Source organism: Pangasianodon hypophthalmus, chromosome 16 (genome assembly GCF_027358585.1).
Source record: "Pangasianodon hypophthalmus isolate fPanHyp1 chromosome 16, fPanHyp1.pri, whole genome shotgun sequence".
Taxonomy (NCBI): Eukaryota; Metazoa; Chordata; class Actinopteri; order Siluriformes; family Pangasiidae; genus Pangasianodon; species Pangasianodon hypophthalmus.
Genome location: NC_069725.1, coordinates 20957039 through 20980294, shown reverse-complemented (window position 1 = coordinate 20980294; position 23256 = coordinate 20957039). Strand labels below are relative to the sequence as shown.

At 39.4% G+C, this 23256-nt stretch overlaps 1 protein-coding gene across 1 annotated transcript in view; it reads left to right on the top strand.

Moving 5' to 3' along the window:
- Nucleotides 1-7371: 7371 nt before the first annotated feature.
- Nucleotides 7372-23256, top strand: part of acap3a (ArfGAP with coiled-coil, ankyrin repeat and PH domains 3a) — a 59916-nt gene continuing 44031 nt past the window's right edge. Inside the window, exon 1 of the mRNA XM_053240642.1 lies at nucleotides 7372-7635. Within this exon, the coding sequence (XP_053096617.1) occupies nucleotides 7589-7635 (47 nt within the window). The 5' untranslated portion in view covers nucleotides 7372-7588. The remainder of the gene's footprint in view (nucleotides 7636-23256) is intronic.

Sequence of the window (23256 nt, the reverse complement as noted above, 5' to 3'; positions counted from 1 at the left end):
ACAGCCCCGAGTCCAGTCATGCTGAGATCTGGATGCTGTTTCAGTATTTATGCATGAGCAATAATTTTCCATATCAAGCTGGAGTGGAGAAGGATTGCAGGCAGGAGCTTTAAGCATACCAGTGTGTGTGCAGGGGGTTTTACTGGAACAGTACTTGTTATATTTTAAAGGTCCTGTTTGTACGTAAGGAACGAAACACTTGGGACGTACTTATATAGGAAAATAATCGACCACAAATTACTGTTACCACCCTGAAGTTGATTATTTTCCAATAAATGCATGTACAGAAGTGTTTTCTTCCTCTTACACCACAGCAACTTGCAAACTATTGCAATTTTTATTTATCAAAGAATGACAAGTCTTACTTTTTATCCTTTTATAATTGCATTTAATGTTGTCCACGAAACAAATAACCTCCTGTACAGTCATTCTCTCACCAGCATCTTTTTTTCTCTCTCTCTTGAAGTTAATAAAAAAAAAAAAAAACAGTTTTTCATGTTATAGAGAAACCTCAAAGTGCAAAGTGTTCTCTCCTGAAGACTTTCCAGTGGTGGAAAACTTGTTACAAATTGCTGACACTGGAGACTCCTTCCGTAAGTGTTAAATAAACATCTCCTTACAGAAAATTTCATCGTATCGATAATCACACATTTTTTAAATTCTTTTATGTGAGTGACCACTGTATAAGTTGTTAGTAGAGAAATAACATAGAAATAACTACGAAATTACTGCGGAAACCTTGTAGCTAGAACTAGTGTCAGAGCTGCTGCTATAGAAATTTTATCAACACATTCTGACCAATCAGAATTGGGGAATTCAACACGGGATCTCATTAGTTCCTTTATTCCAGGTTTCTGGTTACATTTTTACGGCAAGAACTTGGTGCCAATCCCAGCTAAAACAGTTGCTCAGCTCTTCCCTTTTTCCTTTAAAAAACAACAACACACAATAGAGTGTCATTTTGGAGAAAGGGAAAGAAATTGATCTTAATTTTTTAACTGGAATTGCAATAATAAAGAGCATTCGAATCATTACAAACTGCTGATTTAATCATATATGTCAATATGTATGACTGAAATGTTTTTCAAATCTTTTTCATACACTCCATTTAGTATCTATTTATTGAATCAATTAAGGCAGTTTGATTGCAAATTTGTTAGCAAATGATCAGCACACACAGGTGTAAAGAGGAATTAAGCAGTGATACAGTTTATCAGCATGTTCAGTAAGAAACCCTGTTTCATTCACAACCCCCCTGGGGTTCCCAGCTTCCTGTGTAAAAGGTTTTCCTTCGTATTTTGTGAACACACTCCCCAAACCCCCGTCACACACCCGCTTGGACACTCCTCTACCCAACAAAAGGGCAGAATGAGATCATTGCTAATCAGTAGCTCAGGCTCCATACGTGGGGCACCTCTGAACAATAGCACACTCTGACAGCCTGTATTGAAACGCTCAGCCGCCCTCCCCCGGGTTGTTCCACTTCCTGTGAATTAATAACATCTTCTATTTCTGGCCTCGGCTAGGAAAAGCAAGCACTTGAAATAATCTTGTTTTAGTCTGTGCCATTCAAATTGACGTATGAAGCAGCGATATTAATACATCTACCTGCATAAGGCTCTTGCAATGCGAGCAGTGAGATTATACTGAGGATTCTAATGAACTCTCATACGTTGTGGTTATTAAATTTGGGACAATTTTCAATCTGGCAAATAAATAACCCTTAGCAGCTAACCAAAGTGCTCAGTTACTCCTGACAGATCAGATACAAACTTCAATTTCAAGACAGAGTGTCTCATCTGTGTGTGTACTGTGTATTTACAAAACATTAGGGAAAATTACATTTTAATAAACATATATTTTTTCTAATATTATAATACTATGTGAGTGTCCTACATGTAAAGTGAAGTGCACTTGTATGTTGAGATGAATGCTTAATTGCTTAAATACTAGGATCTTAGGGTAACTAACAGAAAAAAAAAAGATTAACCATGATATGTCAGCAATTTGCCAACAATTCTAAATCTAATTTAATAAAATCTATTTTATCCTTTTATAGTTACATATACTTTTCTTCTCTCTCTTAAAGATAATAAAACAAAAAAATACAGCTTTTTAGTGAGATATTGCCACGTCCTCCATCCTGAAGACTTTCCCATGGTGGAAAACGTAAAGCTACAACTTTACGTTTACAACGCTGACACTGGAGACTCCTTCCATATGAAATAAACATCTACAAACAGAAAACTTCACTATATCAATGATTATACATCACTCTTTGTTAAAAGCAACACATTTAATCTGTTAATTAATAGTATTAGATTGTGGAGCGTCTGCCATACATGCCCCTGAATTAGCGGTTACTATAGAAACAATAATGTATTAGAACGAGTGCATTAATATAAACTTGCAGTTGGCACTACTGTTTGCTGTTATAGAAAATTTATTAACACTTTCTGACCAATCAGAATAAAAGGTTCAACAGTATTGTGGAATAAAACAATACTACACAAAATAATTTATGACTCTAGATTTTTTTATAGTATAAAATTACATGCTCACAGATACTTTCACCTGAAACAGTGTTTGTCTTCATCTCACCAGAGATCTCATGTTTCTAAGACTACGCAATACAAAAATTTGGTTGATGAGCGGACGCTGGGAAAACAAAACCAAGAAAGGGAACTCACTTTTTTGTGGGGAAAAAAAGTAGTGTTGATGATTGTTAAGGTATTTCTGGCATTGCAAGTACAACCTGTCAAGAAAAGAGGAGTGTGATTTATTTCAGCCTTTGGACCAGAATGAGATTCTCCACCTGCTCCTCTACACTGTGCTATTTCTGCTCTGACTAATGTAACAAGATGCCAGACCTTCCTCTCTAGTTGGCATACATCTCACAACTCAACCAAACCCACACCAAGGTCTGAGTGGAAAAATATTTATACAATGCAAGTTATTGTACCTCTCTAATATACTTAAGTATTCTTTTGGCTTATTTATACTTTACTGGAAGTGAATACTTGTACTCTTACTTAATTACATTTCCAAGAATACAATTTCTTCTCTCTTCCAACCAATGACTGTACTCTATAAATCAATAGAATGGGGTCAGTTTAGTGTCCAGTCATTTTGGTTTCACATCCAATCAAGTTGATCAGTGTAGAAGAGAACTACCAAGAATTATACCAGTTTGTCATCTGAACAAGCCAGAGGTGTAATGAACAAGCCAGAGGTGAGAGTCATGAGGAAAACCTCCTTTAGACAATCTAAGGATAAAAACCTTCGTAGGAACCAGAATCAAAAGGATTTAGCGTCTAAAAGACAAAACCTAAAGTTAAAAAACCTGACCGTCTTGGTTCAGGTTTGGTGTTAATACACGGTGTCCCAAAAGTCTCCAAGCATAGGGGACTATGTACGCCAGCACCACGTAGGTTGTGTCTTCATCAGTGGAGGTTCGTGTACGTCCATTTCTCGGTTGGTCCGCAGCACTTCCAGTTTTTTTTTAATTTGTTAATAAGTTTGGCAGCAGTGTCGTGCATGGAGTGCTTTCCAAGTTTCCCGTTAAAGTCCATTGGAAGCTTGTGACAGCTTCTTAATCTAACCGTGAGAAGGATTTCAATACATTCTTCTTTTGTCAAAAGGCATTCTTAAAGGCAATCTGAAAAAAAATATATATATATAAACTAAGTAAGAAAAATTTTAGACGATTTTTTAGAAGATATTTTGCTAATCTGACTATGTATTCCCTTACAGTATGTATGGGGACTTTTAGAATAGCTTGTATACTGTAGGTTAAAGTGTACAGCATACAGTTTTGTGACACAAAACAAGAAACAAAACTGAAAAGATTAAAAAAATTGGTTTCCTTACTGTTCTGAATAATAGGTGAATATTGAAGGCTTTTCTGGTGAATTGTTTACTCCTATGAAATGTTCCCTATTCAGTTTCAGATACTGTTTTGCTCTGAACAAGAAGGAACCTAAAACCAAATAACAAGTTCTCCAAATAACAGAGGTCATGTCAGGACTCCAAGAAGAGAGGATTTTTATTTCACAATTATTATAGTGTCCCTGATTCGATCCTGATCATGGGTTACTGGTTGTGGTTGAGTTTTGTGTGTTTTCCTCATGTCTGTGTGGGTTTCCTCACACCTCCCAAAAACATGCCAGTAGGTGAATTGGCTATGATAAATTGCCCCTAGGTGTGAAATAGTGTGCGAATATGTGTGTGTGTGTGTGTTTGTGCATGGTGCCTTTGCAATGGCCTGATGTCCCATCCAGGGTGTATTCCCACCTCACCCTCGGGATCCAGGGGTTCTGGATCTGCTTCACTGTAACACATTGCAGTAACTGGATGAGATATCTGTAAGACGCTGAGAATTCGAAGGTTAAACAACGTGGCCAGATGAAACCTGGCTTCAGCTGCAGTATGTGTAAAACTGATTAATAATTCACAATTCCCCTAGGAGACATGAATAAGACTTATCATTTACAACATATTGTATGATATCAAACTTTTTATTTATTGGATCATACTGTGTCAAATGTTTTAATTATAGGAAAAAAGCCATTAATTTTTTTTTTGCTTGTTTTCAGAGCAATGGCCTCTTTCAAATGAGCAAAGATCGGACTGTGATGGGCTGTTAATCATTTAAGTCAGTGTAGTACACTGAATTCCTCAGGCCATAAACTATCATAGGAACACAGTGATCTGCTCTGGGGCTTTTCTACATGCTCTAAGCAGGTCTTGTTATTCAAAGAGAATGATTCAATTAGTGCCCTATAGCAGAAAACAAGGCAAAAAAACACTACAGAACAGTTTCGAAATCATTGATTTAAATCAAAGTGAATGTTACGTAGCTAACAGATGTTACTTTTCAACTTTAGATTGCTGAGATGCTCAGCAGTTGTCATATGTACGCAGTTTCTACTGTTAGCCTGTAATCTAATCTTAGCTTCGTTCACGTTGAACATGTGAATTTTGGTGCAATATCCTCCCAAAAAGACAAACAAAACAAACAAAAAAACCCTCTTTCTAATTATGTCTATTCCATGTTATTACGGTAGCAGGATATATTTTGTTCATGGAGTGCTTTTATTTTAACTAGGGGTAATCTAGTCACGTGGCCTAACTGTGGCCTAGAGCTTGTCATTAAAAGAAGTGTAAGTGGCCCTTTACACACCACTGCTCTAATTACGGCTTAAAACACTCTTCTCCTGTGCCTTTCATGTAATTATGTTATTTAGTGTATGAAGCTGCTCAGACAAATTTGATACACACTGCCCTGATCAGAGATGCATGCAATTTTTGCAGTTATTTTACCATATAAGGAGGGAAAATAATATATTTTTTTAAATAAGTAACTGAAGTAATATTATTAACAAAAAGATTTTTATCATTAATAAAAAGTTGCTTGCAATTTATTTAGATTTTTAATCACACACTTAACCTGGAATAGAGAGTAATATGGACAAGACTGTGTGGGATGTGTGTAGTGAGGTCATTTAGGGACTGTCTTAAAAGAGTTTTCTTTTACATTTTTATCCAATGACACTGAATGCATTCAGAAAATTCTTGTATGGAAACAGCAGTTGCCTGACAAATATAGTGATTTGCTGTGCAATAATTCTAAACATTGTCAGACAGAAATGGTTATAGTTATGTCTATGTAATCATAACAAATGACATAACTTGTTCGATGGATGTTTCTTTATCAGAGGAAATGAAAATTGTCCCGTGAATGTTAAAATATAAATAGAGGAACCATTAAAATGATATAATGTGACATAAATGTGGATTGGATTGTATTTTGGATTCTGAGCTTGAGAGTTTGAGCTTGTTTTTAACTTTTCTTGTCTTAAATAAAGTTTAAGGTAAACGTGGGTCGACTGTTTTAAGTCATTAGATTTGTAATGTAGCACATTCAAAGGAATTAACTAGGGCTTAGCAATGGGCATGAAATCTTTTGAGCTTTCAAATAACAGTTGAGCAACTCATCTTCTCAATTTCTGGAATTTTCAGACTGTCTTGTAAATACCAGTACATTAATATTCTGTTTTGTGCATTTTTATTACATTGTTTTTAACCCTGTATCACTTGATAAAGCAACACCTGTACTTCTATAAGTAATAAAACAGATACCTGAGAAAAGTAAACAAGTAAGTAAGTAAGTGATTTATAAAGCATATTTACAACAACCAAAGTTGACCAAAGTGCTGTAAATAGTTAAGATCACATAGATGCAAAAAGTAAAAAAGCATAAAGCATAAAAATAGGTATAGGCGACAATAAAAGAAAGAAATATAAAAGAAATATATGTATTTGTCACAATCAAAACAGATTAAAATGCAAATACAAAATATTTTGTAAAAGTGTGTTTTTAGTCTTGATTTAAAACTGTAACAGAGGGAGCACATCTGGTGTCCAGTGGGTTTACATCTGGCATTGTGAATGCGTCTCCAGTGACCATTTGCGTTGGATTTCATACATCGTTTCCTCTGGAGGAAGACTGTTGCACATATTTATTACCTCAGTCTTCTGCATCGTTTGTTTTCAGGCAGAAATGTCCTCTGAATTCTGTTTTATGTACATGCACGGGCCATTTCAAATGCTTCACCCACATGGTCTGCTAACAAATCTTATAAATGAATGGCAGATGAGATAACAAAAGAAGTTATGAAAAGCAGTTGCTTTCGTTTCTGCTGTTTTAGCCACCCACAAGACCCCACAGAATGTTATAGAGCATATGCACTATAAGTGCAACAGTGAGTTATCAGTTCAGTGCAATGATTATGTATTTTACGGGTAGGGCAGCGTTGCAGTCGATTAGGCGGTCGTTTGTTGCTGTCTGGGACGCATTGAAACACATTCTCCTTCACACTACAAATGTAATGTGGCCATATGAGTCCCAGACCACCTCTGAACGTGGTTTGAGTGATCGAATCACAATGCATCTTTGAGACGGATTAGACCGCGTTCACACCTGTACTTAGCGCTGTCCACTTACAATCCAACCTTCTAGGATGCATGTTAATACCAGGTGTGAACAGAGTCATAGCTTCTGGGTTTCACTTGTTCTCCCTGTGTCTGTGTGGATTTCGGAACACGTCGGTAGTTGGATTGGTTACACCAAATTTCCCCTGGGTGTGAATGTGTTTGTGTATAGTCGCCCCATCCAGGACGTATTCCCACCTCACACCCAGAGCTCCCAAGATAGACTCTGGGATAGAGCGCTTACTGAAAATGAATGAATGAATGGATATTCAATTCAATGAATGAATACAAGGGCTAAATGGCACCCAAATTATGGAATCACATTTATATTGATTGAATTTTTTTTTTTGTACATCCCTTTTCTGTTTGACGTTTTCTTACATAGCCGACACTTTAGCGACGCTCCCTGACTCCCAACACCGAGCCTGTAGAGCTGCTAAGCTCCAGTCTTGCAGTGACACTCCTCTTCTGTGGACGAGTTCATACGGACTCACTCAGGATTGCTCTTATTCATCTCCACTCTCTCTTTTTTTTCTCTGCCTGCGATGAAATTTTTGCTTTGAACAGAAAGGAGGACCAGATTCGCCCCTGCAAAATGACGGTGGATTTTGAAGACTGCCTCAAAGATTCACCCCGCTTTAGGTACCTTTTAAAAATTGCCTCTCAGATAACCATTTTACCAATTTTTTTTATAATTATCCTGAAAAGAACACTTGTTCATTAACATTAGTGAGACCAAACCTTATAATAGTACGTTATTTTCCTTTGTGTTGTCTTTATTTCATTTCTATTCTTGTGAATGTAGACATCCCGCCTAAGATACAGTTCTGGAGGGATGTTCACTGTTCACAGTGTGTATAACATCTTCATGGGTTCTGAGTCCACTATCTTTTAGTTTAACATCATATCCTGGAATAGTATCTTCTCTTCTTTATATTGTAATCCTAAAATGAAAGAAATGAGTGGGAAAAGACTGCTACTCTGGTCTGTCTTCAACAACCTGTAGTCCATTATGGACAGTTACAATGAACGAATATTATCATTTTATCTGATTCCCGCGCTCTTGAACGCGCGTCATTTTTTTTTAAGAGAATGAAATTCGACGTGAATTAGCTGCAAAAGCCTTAAAAATACAGCCTTTCTGTCAGGAAAAGGTTTATTGAAGCACTACTGGAGGCACAGAATCGTTTTTATGCCCTTGCTTCATGGTCAGGTCGTGTCATTTCCTCAGCAAATTCATCCACATTTAATCTATAGCTAGTGGTACCCTATAACCTGTTTGGTATAACGTTATAACACCCATATGGATGATGGCAGAGGTGTTATAATATAGTACCTAACATAAAGCTAATGCTGCAGTTTATGTCAGGGGATGAAAAGAGAGAAGGATGAACAACACGGTGACAGGAAATCCAGCAGGAGTTGTGGGACTTTCTCTTTATTCTGACTCACTCAGTAAGAGAAGTGGTATGATGATGGGGTAGTCCCTCAATGTAGGGCTGTAGAGTATGGACGAATCATCATGCTGCCTTAATATCAGAGCATAATTCGAATACAAAATGCTTCAATCCCATTGGTTAAAACCCAAACGTTATTTCAGTTTGTTGAATCAGGTCAGTGCATGTAACAAGTCATTAAAACCTAGCAGAGTATCTTAACTCGGGTGTCTTCGGTTTGTTCAAGATGATCAGAGCACTCGAGGAAACACTCACTCACTCACTCACTCACTCACTCACTCACCCATTCATTCATTCATTCATTCATTCATTCATTCATTCACTCATTTATATTCCTCTTGGTGATCGTGGTGACAACAGGCTGAGAAGGTCAGCCCAGACTTCTCTATTCCCAGCAATGGATTCCGGTTCTTCCTGGGAGATCCCCAGATGTTCCTGTGAGATATAATCTCTCCAGCAGGTTCTGGGTCTGCCCCGGTGTCTCCATCCAGTGGGACATGCCTGATACAGCTGTAGTAGAAGCTGGCCAAGGGGGCATCCTTGTAAGTCATCCAAACCAACTCTCAAGAAAACATTGGTTTTCATGGATAGGATTGGACTGTGGATATATGGTGTATGTATATATATATATTGGATATAAAAGACTAACTGGATATCAGATATGTTACCAAAGGTTTAATGAATCTTGGGTTGCTCAGATTGGATATTGCGCATTGGTATGGGGGCCAGTACTGGCCTAAAATGCTGACTTGGCATTGCATGTTTTCTGTTTTGATCCACTACCCTGTTTAATGCTGTGGATGGATGTGATGCTGACCGACCCAACATGCATCTTGCATGTAGTACAAGCCACCTTTATGCCTCTGATTTCATAATTTGGCAACAGAAGCTTGCAGACAGTTGACTCAGCTACTGTGGGGATGTCCGTATTGGATCAGTATCAAGTATCAGCAATTCTCAGAGATCTGATATCGGAATCTTATTAAAAATGGAAAAAGTGTACCAAAAATCTTTGGTACAGCTTGAGGACAATACACAATTCAGCCCTAATTCAACTGAGAATTTGTGAAGGGCCAGCTAAACAAAATTCCTAACAAGCCATCCAGTCATCTTTAAACAGTCTGGTTTTGTTGGTAACTTTTTTAAGCAAACCATGTCGTCTGTTTGCTAATCAGACCAGAGAGGGTAAATGTTTTAAACATCTACAAAAGCCTTTGAAAACCTTCCTTCCATGATGAGCTGCCATCAGGTACATACTGTATTTCGAGTGCTTGGTTCAGTTCTCTGAAATACTTTGCTGAAAGGCCATTTGCCTTTTATAATTATGAACGTGATCTTTTGCTTTTGTAGCTTTCATTTCTGTAGATTTCCCCTCAGATTGATCGATTTTGTGTAGTTTGATCCCAAACTTGTGGCACACTGGAAAAACATCTGGCTAAATTTTGCATGTGGAAAATATAGATGTGTTTCCTCTTGTAACAAAAATGGAATATTTGGCAGGAACGGCACACAGAGTTTCGTCTGCGGGAATCCCATTCACTGAGAGAGCACCACTCTGTGTTAAAAGAGAAGCTTCAATTTACACAGCAGCATGGTCACTGTAAGAAGGTCATTCCATGTCTGTGTGAGGGCTTTAAGTCCGCTTGATTCATTTGTTTTTAATGTGTAAATCTTTTGAGACAGGACGTCCACTCTTGGGCTTTAAGTTATACAGGACTTGCACTTAATGGTCCTCTTTATTGTATTTTTGCTGTCGTGGAAAAATCCCTAAATTTATGGGAGAATGGCCTTTTTGAGGGATGTTTTATGAGGAACTGGATCACTTGAAAAGCAGTGTGGCTGATGCACATGTGTAGCCCAAATGCTGAACCGAATTACCCCTTTCCCATGCAAGTGCTCCACTGACACGTAGAGGAGGAGACGGACATGGAGCAAAGGAACATGGGATGGCATGAAAGGTAGGAGTCTCACACACTAGCCAGACTCTACAGGTCGTGCTGCTGAGGTTAGAAAAATAAAGGATGCATTCCTTCGCAGCCACATCCCCTCCACACAACCAGCTCCCATTACTGCGCACATGTGTGTGTGTGTGAAAGAGATACAGCGTGAGTGAACATTTTGCCGTGAGAGTGTGTGAGAGCAGGCAGCAGATACGATCTCTGCTCCAAATCAAAGACTTCCAGACTCACTAGCAGTAATGGCTGCCATCTGGCTTTGTATCCAAAGCCTGTACAGTGCAGAGCAAAAGGTATTTACAGGAACCTCCTCATGTTTGTGTGTGAAAGAAGAAAGGTTCTCTGTCAGCCTGTTAACCTTTGTTCATTTCTCAATCCACTTTTAATTAGCCTATTATCCATAGACACCTTTTTTCTGTTCGAGCTTTTTTAATAATTTGCAACTATTCTTCTTTAGTCCTGGTAAGAGGATCAAATGAGCTCGGTTGACGCCCTGATTTTTATATGCAGTATTGGTTTTTTATTTAGTCTGGTGCTGAGTCCGTTTCAAGAAAAGCCCATAACTTGAAGTCATGAAGTTTTGTAACACTGTTGAAAAGGTTCCCAGACCAGAAGAACAGCTTGAGAGGAGCCTGGTGCATTAGTGGCTCTTTTGTGGAGGTAAAAGCAACAGAACTGTTACATAACATCCCAGGAGGTAGAGACGAACGAAAGGAAAGAAAGCCCTGGTTTAAGCATGCTTTATGCCTTTTCTCTCAATCACTATGTGAAATGTATTCCACTTCCTTCATATGATGGAACATGCTGAGCGTGGTCACCGCATGGGTGCTTTCACACTCTACCTTGAATGAACTCTTCATTAATGTTAGTTCGTCAGACTTATTTGATCTTTGCCAGGTCTTGGCAAATATTTCTTTTCAAGCGGATGTCCAGCTTGGGTCCAGTTTCCCAAAGTAGAGAGACCGTTCAGTGTGATGCTTACTCTGCCATTTAACAACCATCCTTTGTCCTGTGATGCTTTTGGGAAATTTTAGATGGTCACATCCTTGCCTGGTAGACTGACCAGTTTTTGGTGTGTAAATCATTTTATGATAAAAAACAGTCCTTTTTTTCTTTTGGATTTTAACCTCAATTCTGGGTTAATTTTCAAATCTTAGTCTACACATGGCGGAATTCCTCTGACTGTAATAACAACCTCCAGTATCCCCTAATGTTCCCTCTCTGGTCATAATTCTAGTGCTGAAAGATGTGGCGTCCAGCAGATTGGAGCCACCTGACCAAATATTATTCGTTAGTCTTCTTTTAAGACTGCTGTGTCACCCTGTGGTTCAAGCTCTCAAACATTCCTCTGAATGAAATAGGAAATTACAGTTTGATTACATCAAAAGGCTCGGTTTCAATATGAACTTCCCATGAGTCACATTTATCTCAGTTAGAAAGTAACTATACATGAGCATATGAGATGTATTTAAATGGTCCATAATACAAGGGCACGTTCTGATGAATACTGGATAGTATAATGTGATAGCAAGCAGTTGACTGGCAGGTTCAAAGGCCAGTCTCTGAAAGAAACATGGTGTACATATACAGTGTGCCACGTGCACTGATTTGTGGTTTTGCCTGAACTATTTTTGAATCATGTGACAGGGAGCCTGAATTGTGGCTATATTTGCAGTACCAATGACCGCACACACTGACTCTAAGTGACAGCATACCGTTTAAAGAAAACCTACTTGTGGTTATAACTCAAATATAATAAGTGTTATGATTCTACAGCTGCAAAATCTATCAAGCTGAAATAAAAAGATCCAGTGGTGAATCATTATTTAGCTGGTTGATTGTGCTGACTCAAGCCCATGTGACTTTGATCCACACCGTCTTGCTTAGTCCTGAATTAAGCCTCTGTTTCTTTATAAGTGAGTTGCATGACATGAACATTACAGACCTTACAGAGACTCTTCCATGCCTCCAGTCCTTCTCACATGGCCTGTTTGATTCCCATGCCTGTCTGTCCTACATCTCCTCCAGCAGAATGCGCCCATTGTTATGAATGCTCTCTGCTGTCATACTGGCTCTTTTCACTGGCCCTGCTTCTTCTGGAGCAGCTGCCGGATGCGTGGAGGCCTCTTCGCCATGGGGCTCCTTACTGACTCAGGATCATGAGGCTCTGAGATGGAGGACATGAGAGAAAAAACATGAATGAACCTCCTCAAGGAAGTGTGTTTTTTATGCTGACCTTGGTTATCTGATTGCCGATTGCTCTGAATTCCAAGGCTCAAGTAATTCATGAATTTCATGTGAGACCCTGAGCTTATGATGTGAAGCACAATCCAGATCACCTCTGATATGAAAACAACAAAACCTGAGCTATCTAGCAATGGCCAGCTGTTTATCTGGTCTTCTGTGGTTCACTTTGTAATGAAATGTTCTAATACTTAGCAAGCCTGAATGAGCTAAATAAGTAGATAAGGTGGGAATTTTCATGGACCTCAAGATTTTATTTGATTTGATTTCAGTTCAGGATGACACGCTGACAGAATTAATCTATTCTTTATGCAACTGATTTTTGACTTTCATAGCCAACATTATGATATTTTAAATATGAATATGAATACCCACCATGAAAACATGAGGATTACTTTGGGCTGGGTGATATGACACTATGATATTGATATTGCAATACTTACATCAGTTTGCAACTCTGTTGTTACTTAAATAAGTCACTGGTTGGATATTAAAACCTTTTTTTCAATCAATTGTTTCATTTTCTCTGCTGTTCCTTGGTAAAGAAAAAATATTTCGAGCTTATAATTGTAGTTCCTCGGCAGTTTTGTTGCCACTATTGCACTCTGTCTTTTCCTCGGAATCATATTCTGTGCTAAGGGAGCCAATAACCAGATTGATTGACTGTAGGCCCTGGAAGAGATCTATATGTGTTTGCCATTGTCTCCTGTTTGATGTAAAGTTGGGAGGATACGTAACATGCTCCTCCTAAGAAGTAAAATGAGAAGAGAGTAGATTGAAACATAATTCAGTTATGCATTAATCTAAGCACCTAAGAAAATCTGTTAGGCCTCACAGACATCTTTCTCTGGTCTCAGCCCAACCTTGTTAATTTAATTCAGCCCATTGCCTTGTTTGTGAATAAGGCTCTTGAAGTGTGACGTTGAGAAGAAGGAAGACCTTCTCAGCTCATTAAGTGTGTTAGTGGACTGGCCGGCCTCCCAGGATGACCACAGAAGGTAACAACAAACAACATAGATTAACAGGTTGAATGCCTTGGCTAATCATGCATTAGCCCACATTCTGTCTGTCTATATCCAGTTCCAAAGCATCAAGGTGTTTACACACTACACTTCTAGAGGGGAAAGGTTCCAACTATCCCTCTAAAGGGGATTCTTTGAGTTATCCCTCTGGGGAAATCCCTTAAAGTGTTGGAAACAGAGGGTTTCCCTTTCAGAACTCTTTCTGCGTAAATACCATTTCATTCATCTTTGGGTTGCGGTGGATCCAGAGCCTATTCTGGGAACACTGGGTATAAAATTGGAATAGACCCTGGATGGAATTACTACATTACAGTGCACTATGTACACACATTCATACCATGGGGCAATTTAGCATAGCCAGTCCACCTACTGGCATATTTTTGGTGGGTGGGAAGAAACCGGAGAACCTGGAGGAAACCCATACAGAGATGGGGAGAACCTTGGCACAGCCAGTAACCCGAGCTCACATTTCAACCGGAGACCTTGGAAATGTGAAGTGGCAGTACTGCCTAATTACATAAGTAATCTTAGTTTTCAGTACCATGAAGAAGATTTTTAAAAATTCCCCCAGTTCCCTTAGCCACCACATTTCAGAGATTTTATCTTTCAGAATATATGATGCTGCTTCTTTGCCAGTTGGGACTCAAATGACTGGTCTCCCATCCAGGGCACTGATTGGAGGATCCCTCTAGCTTTAGGGGTCTGAAAGGAAGCAACAGAGAGATGTGCAAGCCACAGGGCTTATGGGAGAGAGAGTAGGCTTTACAGTATGGCTGAGGATCTGAGAAAAGCTTTGAATCCTCTTTCTCTTTGATATGGAGCTCCGTGCATTTTTGAAAAAGAAGATTATTTTAATGTGGGCAAAAACTGAACTAAAGCCATATGGTAGCATTTCTTATTTCTTGTGGTCCACCAATTCTTCATTCCTAATTTGAACCCATTTAGATAGAATTCAGTACTATCCGGAAATTGAATGTACGAGTGAAAAAGACACCGGAGTTACATAATGGTGTTATGTGGGGGAATTACAGGGTGTAAGATCTAATATTTTTAAAAAATTAACAAGCAACAACACTGAAAGATTACATCAAAAAACAGGGAAGGAGAAGCTGTACCAGCTTTCTAAGGTTTTTGTCTTTGCTTGTTGATTTCTTTTGAGTTATTGTTGCTTTGCTTGTCCCTCCCCCATTTCTTGCTCCCTCTTCTTTCCCCTGGCCCAGGCCCTAAAATGCAAAACATTTTTCAAAAATGGGACAAAATATACTTGATACTTTATGATGGCCCAAAGTATGTAACCTATGGGAAACAGTGGACACATATGTAATCTTTGCAGACCTTAGTAAGAAACATCTGAATCCTTATGTGACTCCAAAACTATGGCAATGATGTCATCTATCTTAGCCTTTTGTTGTGGGGGCACCATGTGAAGCCTGGCTGTCCTTCCTGTTTTGGTGGGGCTGAATAGCTAGTCCAGTTGAATACAAAGTGATCAGTGCAGACCACCACATTCTGAGCTGCCTGCTAATTTATCTCGATAGACCCTCTTGCAAAATGACCAAGGGCAACTGAGGGGGAAAGTCAGCACAAATAGAGGCCTGAGGGCACCTTGGAGATGGGCTCATGAGTGTGTGCAAACGGTTTATTAAATAAAAGGCAATCAGATTATGACTCCTCATGCGACTTGGGTTGTCTTCCTGTGGTCTCTTATTCCTCAGGATTAGGTCACTACAGATTCCTCTTTTGTTGCTTATGCTTAGCAAGCTCACATTTCTGTGAATCAATAGATTGGTGAAGGATGGGATTTCTGTGAAAAATCTGCTTTATTTCTGAAGCTGTTCCAGCTTTTGTTTAACTTCCAAAGTTAAACCTCGGTTCATATTTAAGGTTTGCAACTATTCTCAGTTTTGATGAGCTCGCCATCTGATCTCAATTGAATTGAGAGATTGGATTTCTCTTGCTGTTAGAACTAACACCACTTTTCCTCTGATCTGAATCAGAAGGGTTCCTCAAAGTTAAGGAACTGCCAGAGTTAGGGTTAGGGTTGTTCTGCCAGCTAGAATATAGGTCTTTTCTTTTGCTGTTTATTGAACCACATCAAAAGATGCTTGATGAAATGCTAGTGTTCCAATGAACAAATAATATGAATCAATGAGTAATGTTAGCTATAGATGGCCCATCCCTAGTAAAAATAGGAGGAACTTCAAGATGTTCCTGAAAATTTATTTCATTGTGTACCATTTTCCTTTGCCCTTTGTGGAGATTTATTACTTTTGCACCAGGTCCACACCTCCACGGCCTCACAGTCTCACGCACAGTGTCAAGAGGTGAATGAGCTTGATGAGGGTAGTGTTGTCCACCTACAGGTCAAGCTCAGCTCTTTTGTCACTGTCCTTCCATGGTGAACCTTAGTATTTTCTGCAGCGTGACTCTACATGTGAATTATACCGTTATGAATGAGCTGGATTTCTGTCAGAATGGCTTCTACGATAGAATCTGTTCCTGACCGGATATATACATTGCTATATCTTAATGGAGGAGTTTATATTGCCATACCTGTATGACTGTGTGTGCTTTCTCAGCCAGTGGAGGATGTGATGCAAGAGTGACTCTTAAAATTTATTAGCTTTTGCTTGTGTTGCATGGAACACTTTTCCTCTCAAACAGATCTCACTGACCAGATGTAGGGCTGTGGCCTCTCTGAATGAGTCAGCTTGCTGGTAAATGGTCTGTACTCGTGTTAGGGTGGTTCTTGAGGATTTAGACTGTTATTTTACTTTTCCACAGCTGTCATAACTGCCATTTTACCATAGTACTGTTAAATTCTTTATTCTGAGTGGTCAGAAGGTGTTGATTCATTTACTATAACAGCAGCACGGACAGTAGTGCTAAAATCACATTTATGTTAATGTACTCGTTCTAAAACATAACCTTTTCTATAATAACAGCTCATTTACAGAGACTTGTATGGCAGACACTCTCAGACTAATAATAAACAGAATCATAATAGTGAAATTTTGTGTAAGGAGACATGTATATAACATTTATGCCCATGATTGACTAGCGTCACTATGAATGACAGGGAAGAGAGTAACACCATTCCTTTCACCCGGAGACTATGGTCAGTTTGCTCCCTCGGCTCCCACATGGCTGTGGCATCATTGGGATTCAAACTCATGGTTTCCTGATGATAGCGTGAACACTTTTCTGTTGTGCCACTCAAGAGCAATACTTTGTATTCTTTATTTGTCTAGGCTCCAATGACATATAAGTGAAGACTGGCACTAATTCGCCTTGACACAGAGCACTACTGACTCTGAAGTACAGAGTGTTACCTGGCATAGAAAAAGAAACAGGGCATGTGAGTTGCATGGCAGAGGAAAGGAAGTGGGCTGAATTTGACTACATTTGACTTAATTTGACTTAATTTGCAATGACAAATATAATAGGATGGGCTGCCCAGCCCAGCATGCATTAGTCATTGCCTTACCATTACGAATGAGGTACAATGCAAAAATAGTCTTCAGCAATCATAGCAGCCAAATTTAAATTGAATCCCCAGACATTTCCAAGCCATCTAATCTGTCCAGTGGGTTCTGGGTCTGCCCCAGGATCTCTGTCCATTGTTATGTGCCTGACAGATTTCTACCAGGAACCAAACAGGGGGATCCTTGTAATGTGTCTAAACTACCTCAACTGGCTCCTCTCAATTCAGCGGAGCAGAAGATCCTCGTCCTATCACAGAGAGTAAGCCCAGCAACCCTGTGAAGGACCTCATTTTCACCACCTGTACTCGCAGCCTTATTCTTTCAGCCACCACCCACAGCTTGTGACGATAAGGGCTCACCATCTGCAAAGTGTACAGTGAGGCTCAGGTGCAATGCCAGTTGGGCGGCAATCATGTGATGGACAGTCTAGACGGACTAGACCCTTGGAATTAAGAAAAAAGTCAATACAGATAAATTATTTTCTTCACATTATCCTCCCTTGTTAGGATGCCATGATACAGTACCATCAGCCTTGCTCGAGAGCCCACCGTTGGCAGATTGGTGATGATAGGTTTGAGACCTATGACTTTAACCACCTGAAACACCACTGCTCACCAGTGGTCTGCTGATGGGAGGTCATAATTATTGGACATTTTATTTTTTACCATATTGTTTTGGTATATACCATTATTATTATAGAAGCTACTCTTGGTATTGGTGTCTGAGTTATTGTGGCCTTCACTGATATTCAGGAGGACTTATAGGATTTGACTAGTGGTACCTTTGGGATCAGGATGTCTTTAGTCCATTTTAGGAGTCTTAAATATAAACTCCAAGCTATCCTAAGAAGTTTCCTTAACCATATTTTTGTCGGTTTGGAGATGAAATCTTCGGTCACATTCGTTCCATGATTCAATGCAGCTGTCTAATGCAACCGGGTGAAATCATTCCCTCAGCAGCCATGACCAAAGTCAGACTGAAGCCTCCTACAGAGCACATCGGGAATTTTCCAGGTGTATAAACACAGCCTGAGCAGCACCATCCACACATCCCATTCTCCCAAATTCATCAAGTGGATCCCCCTTGATCAGGAAGTAGAGAACTCCCTGATGTACTAGAGATCACAAGCCCACGCTTCGTGTCTGTCTCTGTTCGCTTGCGCTGGAAAGGCACCAAACCCAAATGTGTTCCAGCAGCGATACACTCGCTGGTCACGCAATCAAAAAATGTCTATTGAATTCACTTATCTATGAAGGGAAGTAGCAACAATGACCAAATTAACTTGTCTTTATAGTTACTTCTGTGTCTTTGTTCTGTAGTTCTTCTTCCATGTTTTGTTCCCTGTTTAGCAAAAGTGAGACTCTGATTCATGCGGTTCAGTCGTTAGCCGAGTGCTGCTGGTGCCGAGATGTTCGCTGACTCACATCTGCAGCTCATCTGGTTCTGATTTGACCCAGCCTGCGCACTAATCTCCCAGCATGCTCTGGGGCAGTCCTCCAGCTCACCAACAGGAAACATTCGAGGCTGACGGCGGCCCACTGAAATATTAACACAGGCCTAGTGCCGTGGCTAGAAGGAAGGGTGTGTGTGTATATGTGTGTTTGGATGGGACTGACCTCACCATCTCTCCCAAGACTGAATCAGACCTCAGCGCTTTTTACTCTGAAATGAATCAGATCTTATTCATAAATAATGTTAAATGACTATTAATGAAGGTAGTAGTCATGTTGAATTAACCACATGATTAATGAAGGGTGGTGTTGATTTCCATCCAGATACTGATCTAAGCACCAATGTAACTTATATTCTACAGAAACATGGCCAGTTTAAGCGGCATTGCCAGGCTCAGTGCCAGCCCTCACCTCCGCCGGTGGTGTGCCAGAGCTGCAGTGCTGTTATTGCAGCAGTCTCAGGAGGCCCTGCGGTTTATATTGGTGCTCACTGACGCATGACAGGAGCTCCTTAAACGTGATGGTGGTCTGTTTGTGTGGTGTAGACCACTTGCCCATCTGAACACCACCTACATTCAGATTTTAAATATGCAAACAGTATTCTGTCTTTGTAACACATTCGCATACACATCTTTTTAATGGACAAATTCTTTGTATAGGCTTTGTATCTGTCGTTTTCATTTTATTATGGAGACTTGGGTTAAATGTGTGGAAGATTAAATAGCATCCAATCATCCAATACAGTTGGAACTGTAGTCAGAGGTACTGTTATAGAAAATTTATCAACACCTTCAGTTTCAACAGCGCTGTGGTTTAATAGGTAAATAGTTCACTTCAAAGGCATCATTATGCTATATCCTCTGCAATATATTTATGTGTCTGGGCTCCATAGGATGTGAAAGCTCGCTCTCTAATAATGCAATGTACGTCACATAGGGGTCCATTTCCTACCCACACTTTATCTCTCAGCCCATCAAGTGGGACTTTGTTAAGGCCATGAGAGTGAGTTCATCAGCATCCTGGCACAAACCCATATGGTGACGTCAAGAGAGCAGCAGTAAAAACGAGCTAACGGAAACACCTGGAGAGAAAAAAGGATAGATGGATATAACCTATAGCTTTTCAGTCTCGCTACCTCCCTTTCTCTCTCTTTGTGAATGTTTATATTTGTCAGTCCATTGTTGTATTTCAGTCACAAAGCTTCTTTATGGCAAAGGGTCATGTCTGATTTCATACATTTCTTAGAATACAGCCTGAGTTTAGACATTTGGCCACCAAGACAGTGGTAATAGTTGAGTGCCAAATTTGCACACCCTCAAGATGGGTTTCAGCGATGTTCCTTCATTATGACAAGTTGCTATCAATATCAAAGATCTCAATAATGAAAAATGATCAGTTCAGTTGTTTGTGTCTCCCTTTCTGAATGTGATAAAAATATTTTCTAATATCTTATTGTAAGGCCACCCTTTGCCTTTATAAGTGCCGCTCCAACCTCTTTCATATCCTCTGCTCTTTTCAGTTGATATGATGAAAGTTTATTGAGAGTTTATGGAAGGAGTCTCCAGTGTCAGCACTTTGTATCAGTCAAAGGTAACGCTGCAATTTTAACATGGGGCAACTTTTCATTTTGCAGTTTCTCAGTAACAAGCTTTTTTTTTTCATGGTTGTTCCACAATATCAAATGGACAAAAAGTACAGTGTATCATTCTTTGATAAATGAAAAAATTGTTCGCGTTTGCAATTGCTGTGGTATAAGAGGAATAAAACACTTCAGGATATAGCTTAATATCATAGGAAAACAATCAACCTCCGCTTCATGTAGGGCTGCATCACATTACACTGTCCTTGATTACTTTACTATAACATGCTGTCATGTTTTTTTTCTGTATTATCCTTTCTAACTATGCCAGATATGAATGCAAAAACTTTAAAATATATATATATATTTTCTGTTGAGTTTAGCTTTGTGATTGTTGTCTTGAAATATCACTCTTTTGAGATTTAGTAGATACATTCTAAAATAGAGGTATTTCATTCCGAAAACCATGAACCATGGCTGATGAAAAATTTGCAGACATTGTTGGACATTTCATCATGTGCTGCAGTACAAGTATTCAATCAATTGGACAGACATGTGACTCTATTAAGTACCTTTCTCTTGACAGTTTTTGGAAACACTGGCAAGATGGAGCTCTGTGGTATGTTTTTGCACGGCTTCTCAAAGTGTAAGTGTAGCCCACAAAAATGCCTGCGCTCTCCTGAAGACGACGGTGACGCTTTTAATTCAACTTCCCATTCAGTGAACATGACGGAATACCGCAAGAGGCGTCTGAAATCCACTAGCTACAGCATGCCGCAATCTTTTCCCCATTCATCTTGGAGAATGAGAGGCAGTGGACAATGGAGTATTGTGTATGATTGTTCTCACAGTCTGCATGTGTGTGTGTGTGTGTTTCAGTTCCCTTCTGTATATCCACTTTTTGTACGCTGTAGTCATGATGGACCACCCCATACTAAATTCTGCGTGAGTCGTCTTACATATTGTACACTTGCTGTCTGCTCTCCATATACAGATTGTTAAACACTAACCACCCAGCACTTGGCTTGTCTCTCATACCAATGACTTTTCTACATCAGCTTCATTTACTCGAATTTAGTCAAAGCAGTGAGCATTTTAACCCTCTTGTCCTGTTCCCTAGTTTTCAATAACGTCACATTGTCTAAAGTCAGCAGTTTACACGAATGAAATTTCTTTTAAAATACTACACTTTATCCACTGAGGTATACATTTGCATATATAGCTGAATTAAACTGCAAAATGAAGCAGGAATGAGAAACATTGCCAGAGTGCACTATTGCAGTTATTGGTTAGACATTTAAAACATAAGAAGGTGCTTCTTGTGACTTAATGCACCAGAGTCAAGAAGGAAACAATATCTAACATTAATAAAGTAGCTAGTTTTAGCTAAGCTCAGGTTAATGAAGAAGGTTAATAATTGTGTTGACATATGTAAGGTGGCTCGGAAAAATTCGTCGGACATTGCTAATCAAAGCGAGATCTCACTTCCTGTTGTAAACTCAGAATTTAACAGTAATGTTATAAATGTAGTGGTATGAGGGGCGTCTTAAAATGGATTTGGCATGGGATACAGTTTTCTCCTTTAAAAAAAGGCTTTAAAATGCTGGAAGTTTTCTTTTGATTAAGAAATGTGCATGGGGGAAACATAATTCAGTTCAGGAATGCCTTTATGGATAGTGACAGACAAAAGCTCTTGTACATGCTTGGGGATCCTGATTTGCCTCCTGACTAGCGTGTGTGTGTGTGTGTGTGTGTGTGTGTGTGTGTGTGTGTAAATAAAGAGATGGAAGGGACTGTCAGAATGGCCTGAACATCTGTGAGATATAATCTAATACTTTCATGTGCATTTGTGAAAATTAACTTGAGCCAGGCATAAAGATGGAAAACCATTCTCATTATTGTTTGCGTTTTATTAAAGATTTATTATGGGAACGCAAGGCTTGAAACTGGTTTTAATCATATGATGAGTCTGTGAAGAAATGAAATGCTATGCTGTGTGCTTTATTCCTAACTCGGGGTTTGGCATTAATCACTACATTGTTATTTGAGGAATGCGCTCTAACTACTCTCTCCATACAGCAGCTCAATAGCAGGGACTGACTGAATGAAAGCACAGTGAGCTCGGAGTGACCTGAAAGGGTTAATCTCACCACATCCTCCTCATGCCAGCTTTTGTTGGACCACCATTCTGTCTGCCAGTGTGTGTGTGTGTGTGTGTGTGTGTGAAGTGTTCCCCAGGGACCAGGCCTAATTACTACTTACTGGGGTGGCAGGACGCTTTGTAATGTGAGTCTTTCACTCTTGAAGTAACCTAAACATAAGCACAAAGACATACCAGATCTGCAAGGAGAATCTTATGTAAGAAATAAAACATACTTTTATAGGAAAATAATCAGTGACAGATGTCATGATGCGTTAACACCACAAACTTATATTGAGTCTTTTAGTCTTCCTATACCACAGCAATTTGTCAATGCTGACAGTTTTTCATTTATTAAACAACGAAAAGTCATACTTTTTTTGTTTCAAAAAAACAACTTAGTTCCTGTCCTAACAGCTATGAACAGTTGTTCCCTCACAGCCCTCTCTTTTTTTCTCTGTTTATTAGTTAATGAGACAAAATGCAGCTTGTCATGTTACAAAGAAACACACAATGCACTCAGTTCTCTATATTTTCTGCCTCAGGTTCCTGTTCTTGGATAACAGGAGTGGAACCTGGTGTGTTCTCATGCTCTTGCAGCCTATCCTCCTCAAGGTTCAGCATATTGTGCCTTTTGAGATTCTTTTTTGCTCACCATGGTTGTAAAGAGTGGTTATTTCAGTCACTGTGGACTTCCTTTGAGCTTTATCCAGTCTGGCCATTCTCATCTGACCTCTCTCATCAACAAGGTGTTTCTCCCTGCAGAACGTTGGAGTTTTTGGGTTAAACACCACTCTAAAGACTGTACTGGTCACTGTGATCACATTTTTTTCCCCATTCTGATGTTTGGTGTGAACATTAACTGAAGCTGTTGACCAGTCTCTGCATGATTTTATGCATTGTGCTGATTGGATAGTTGCAAGAAAAGGC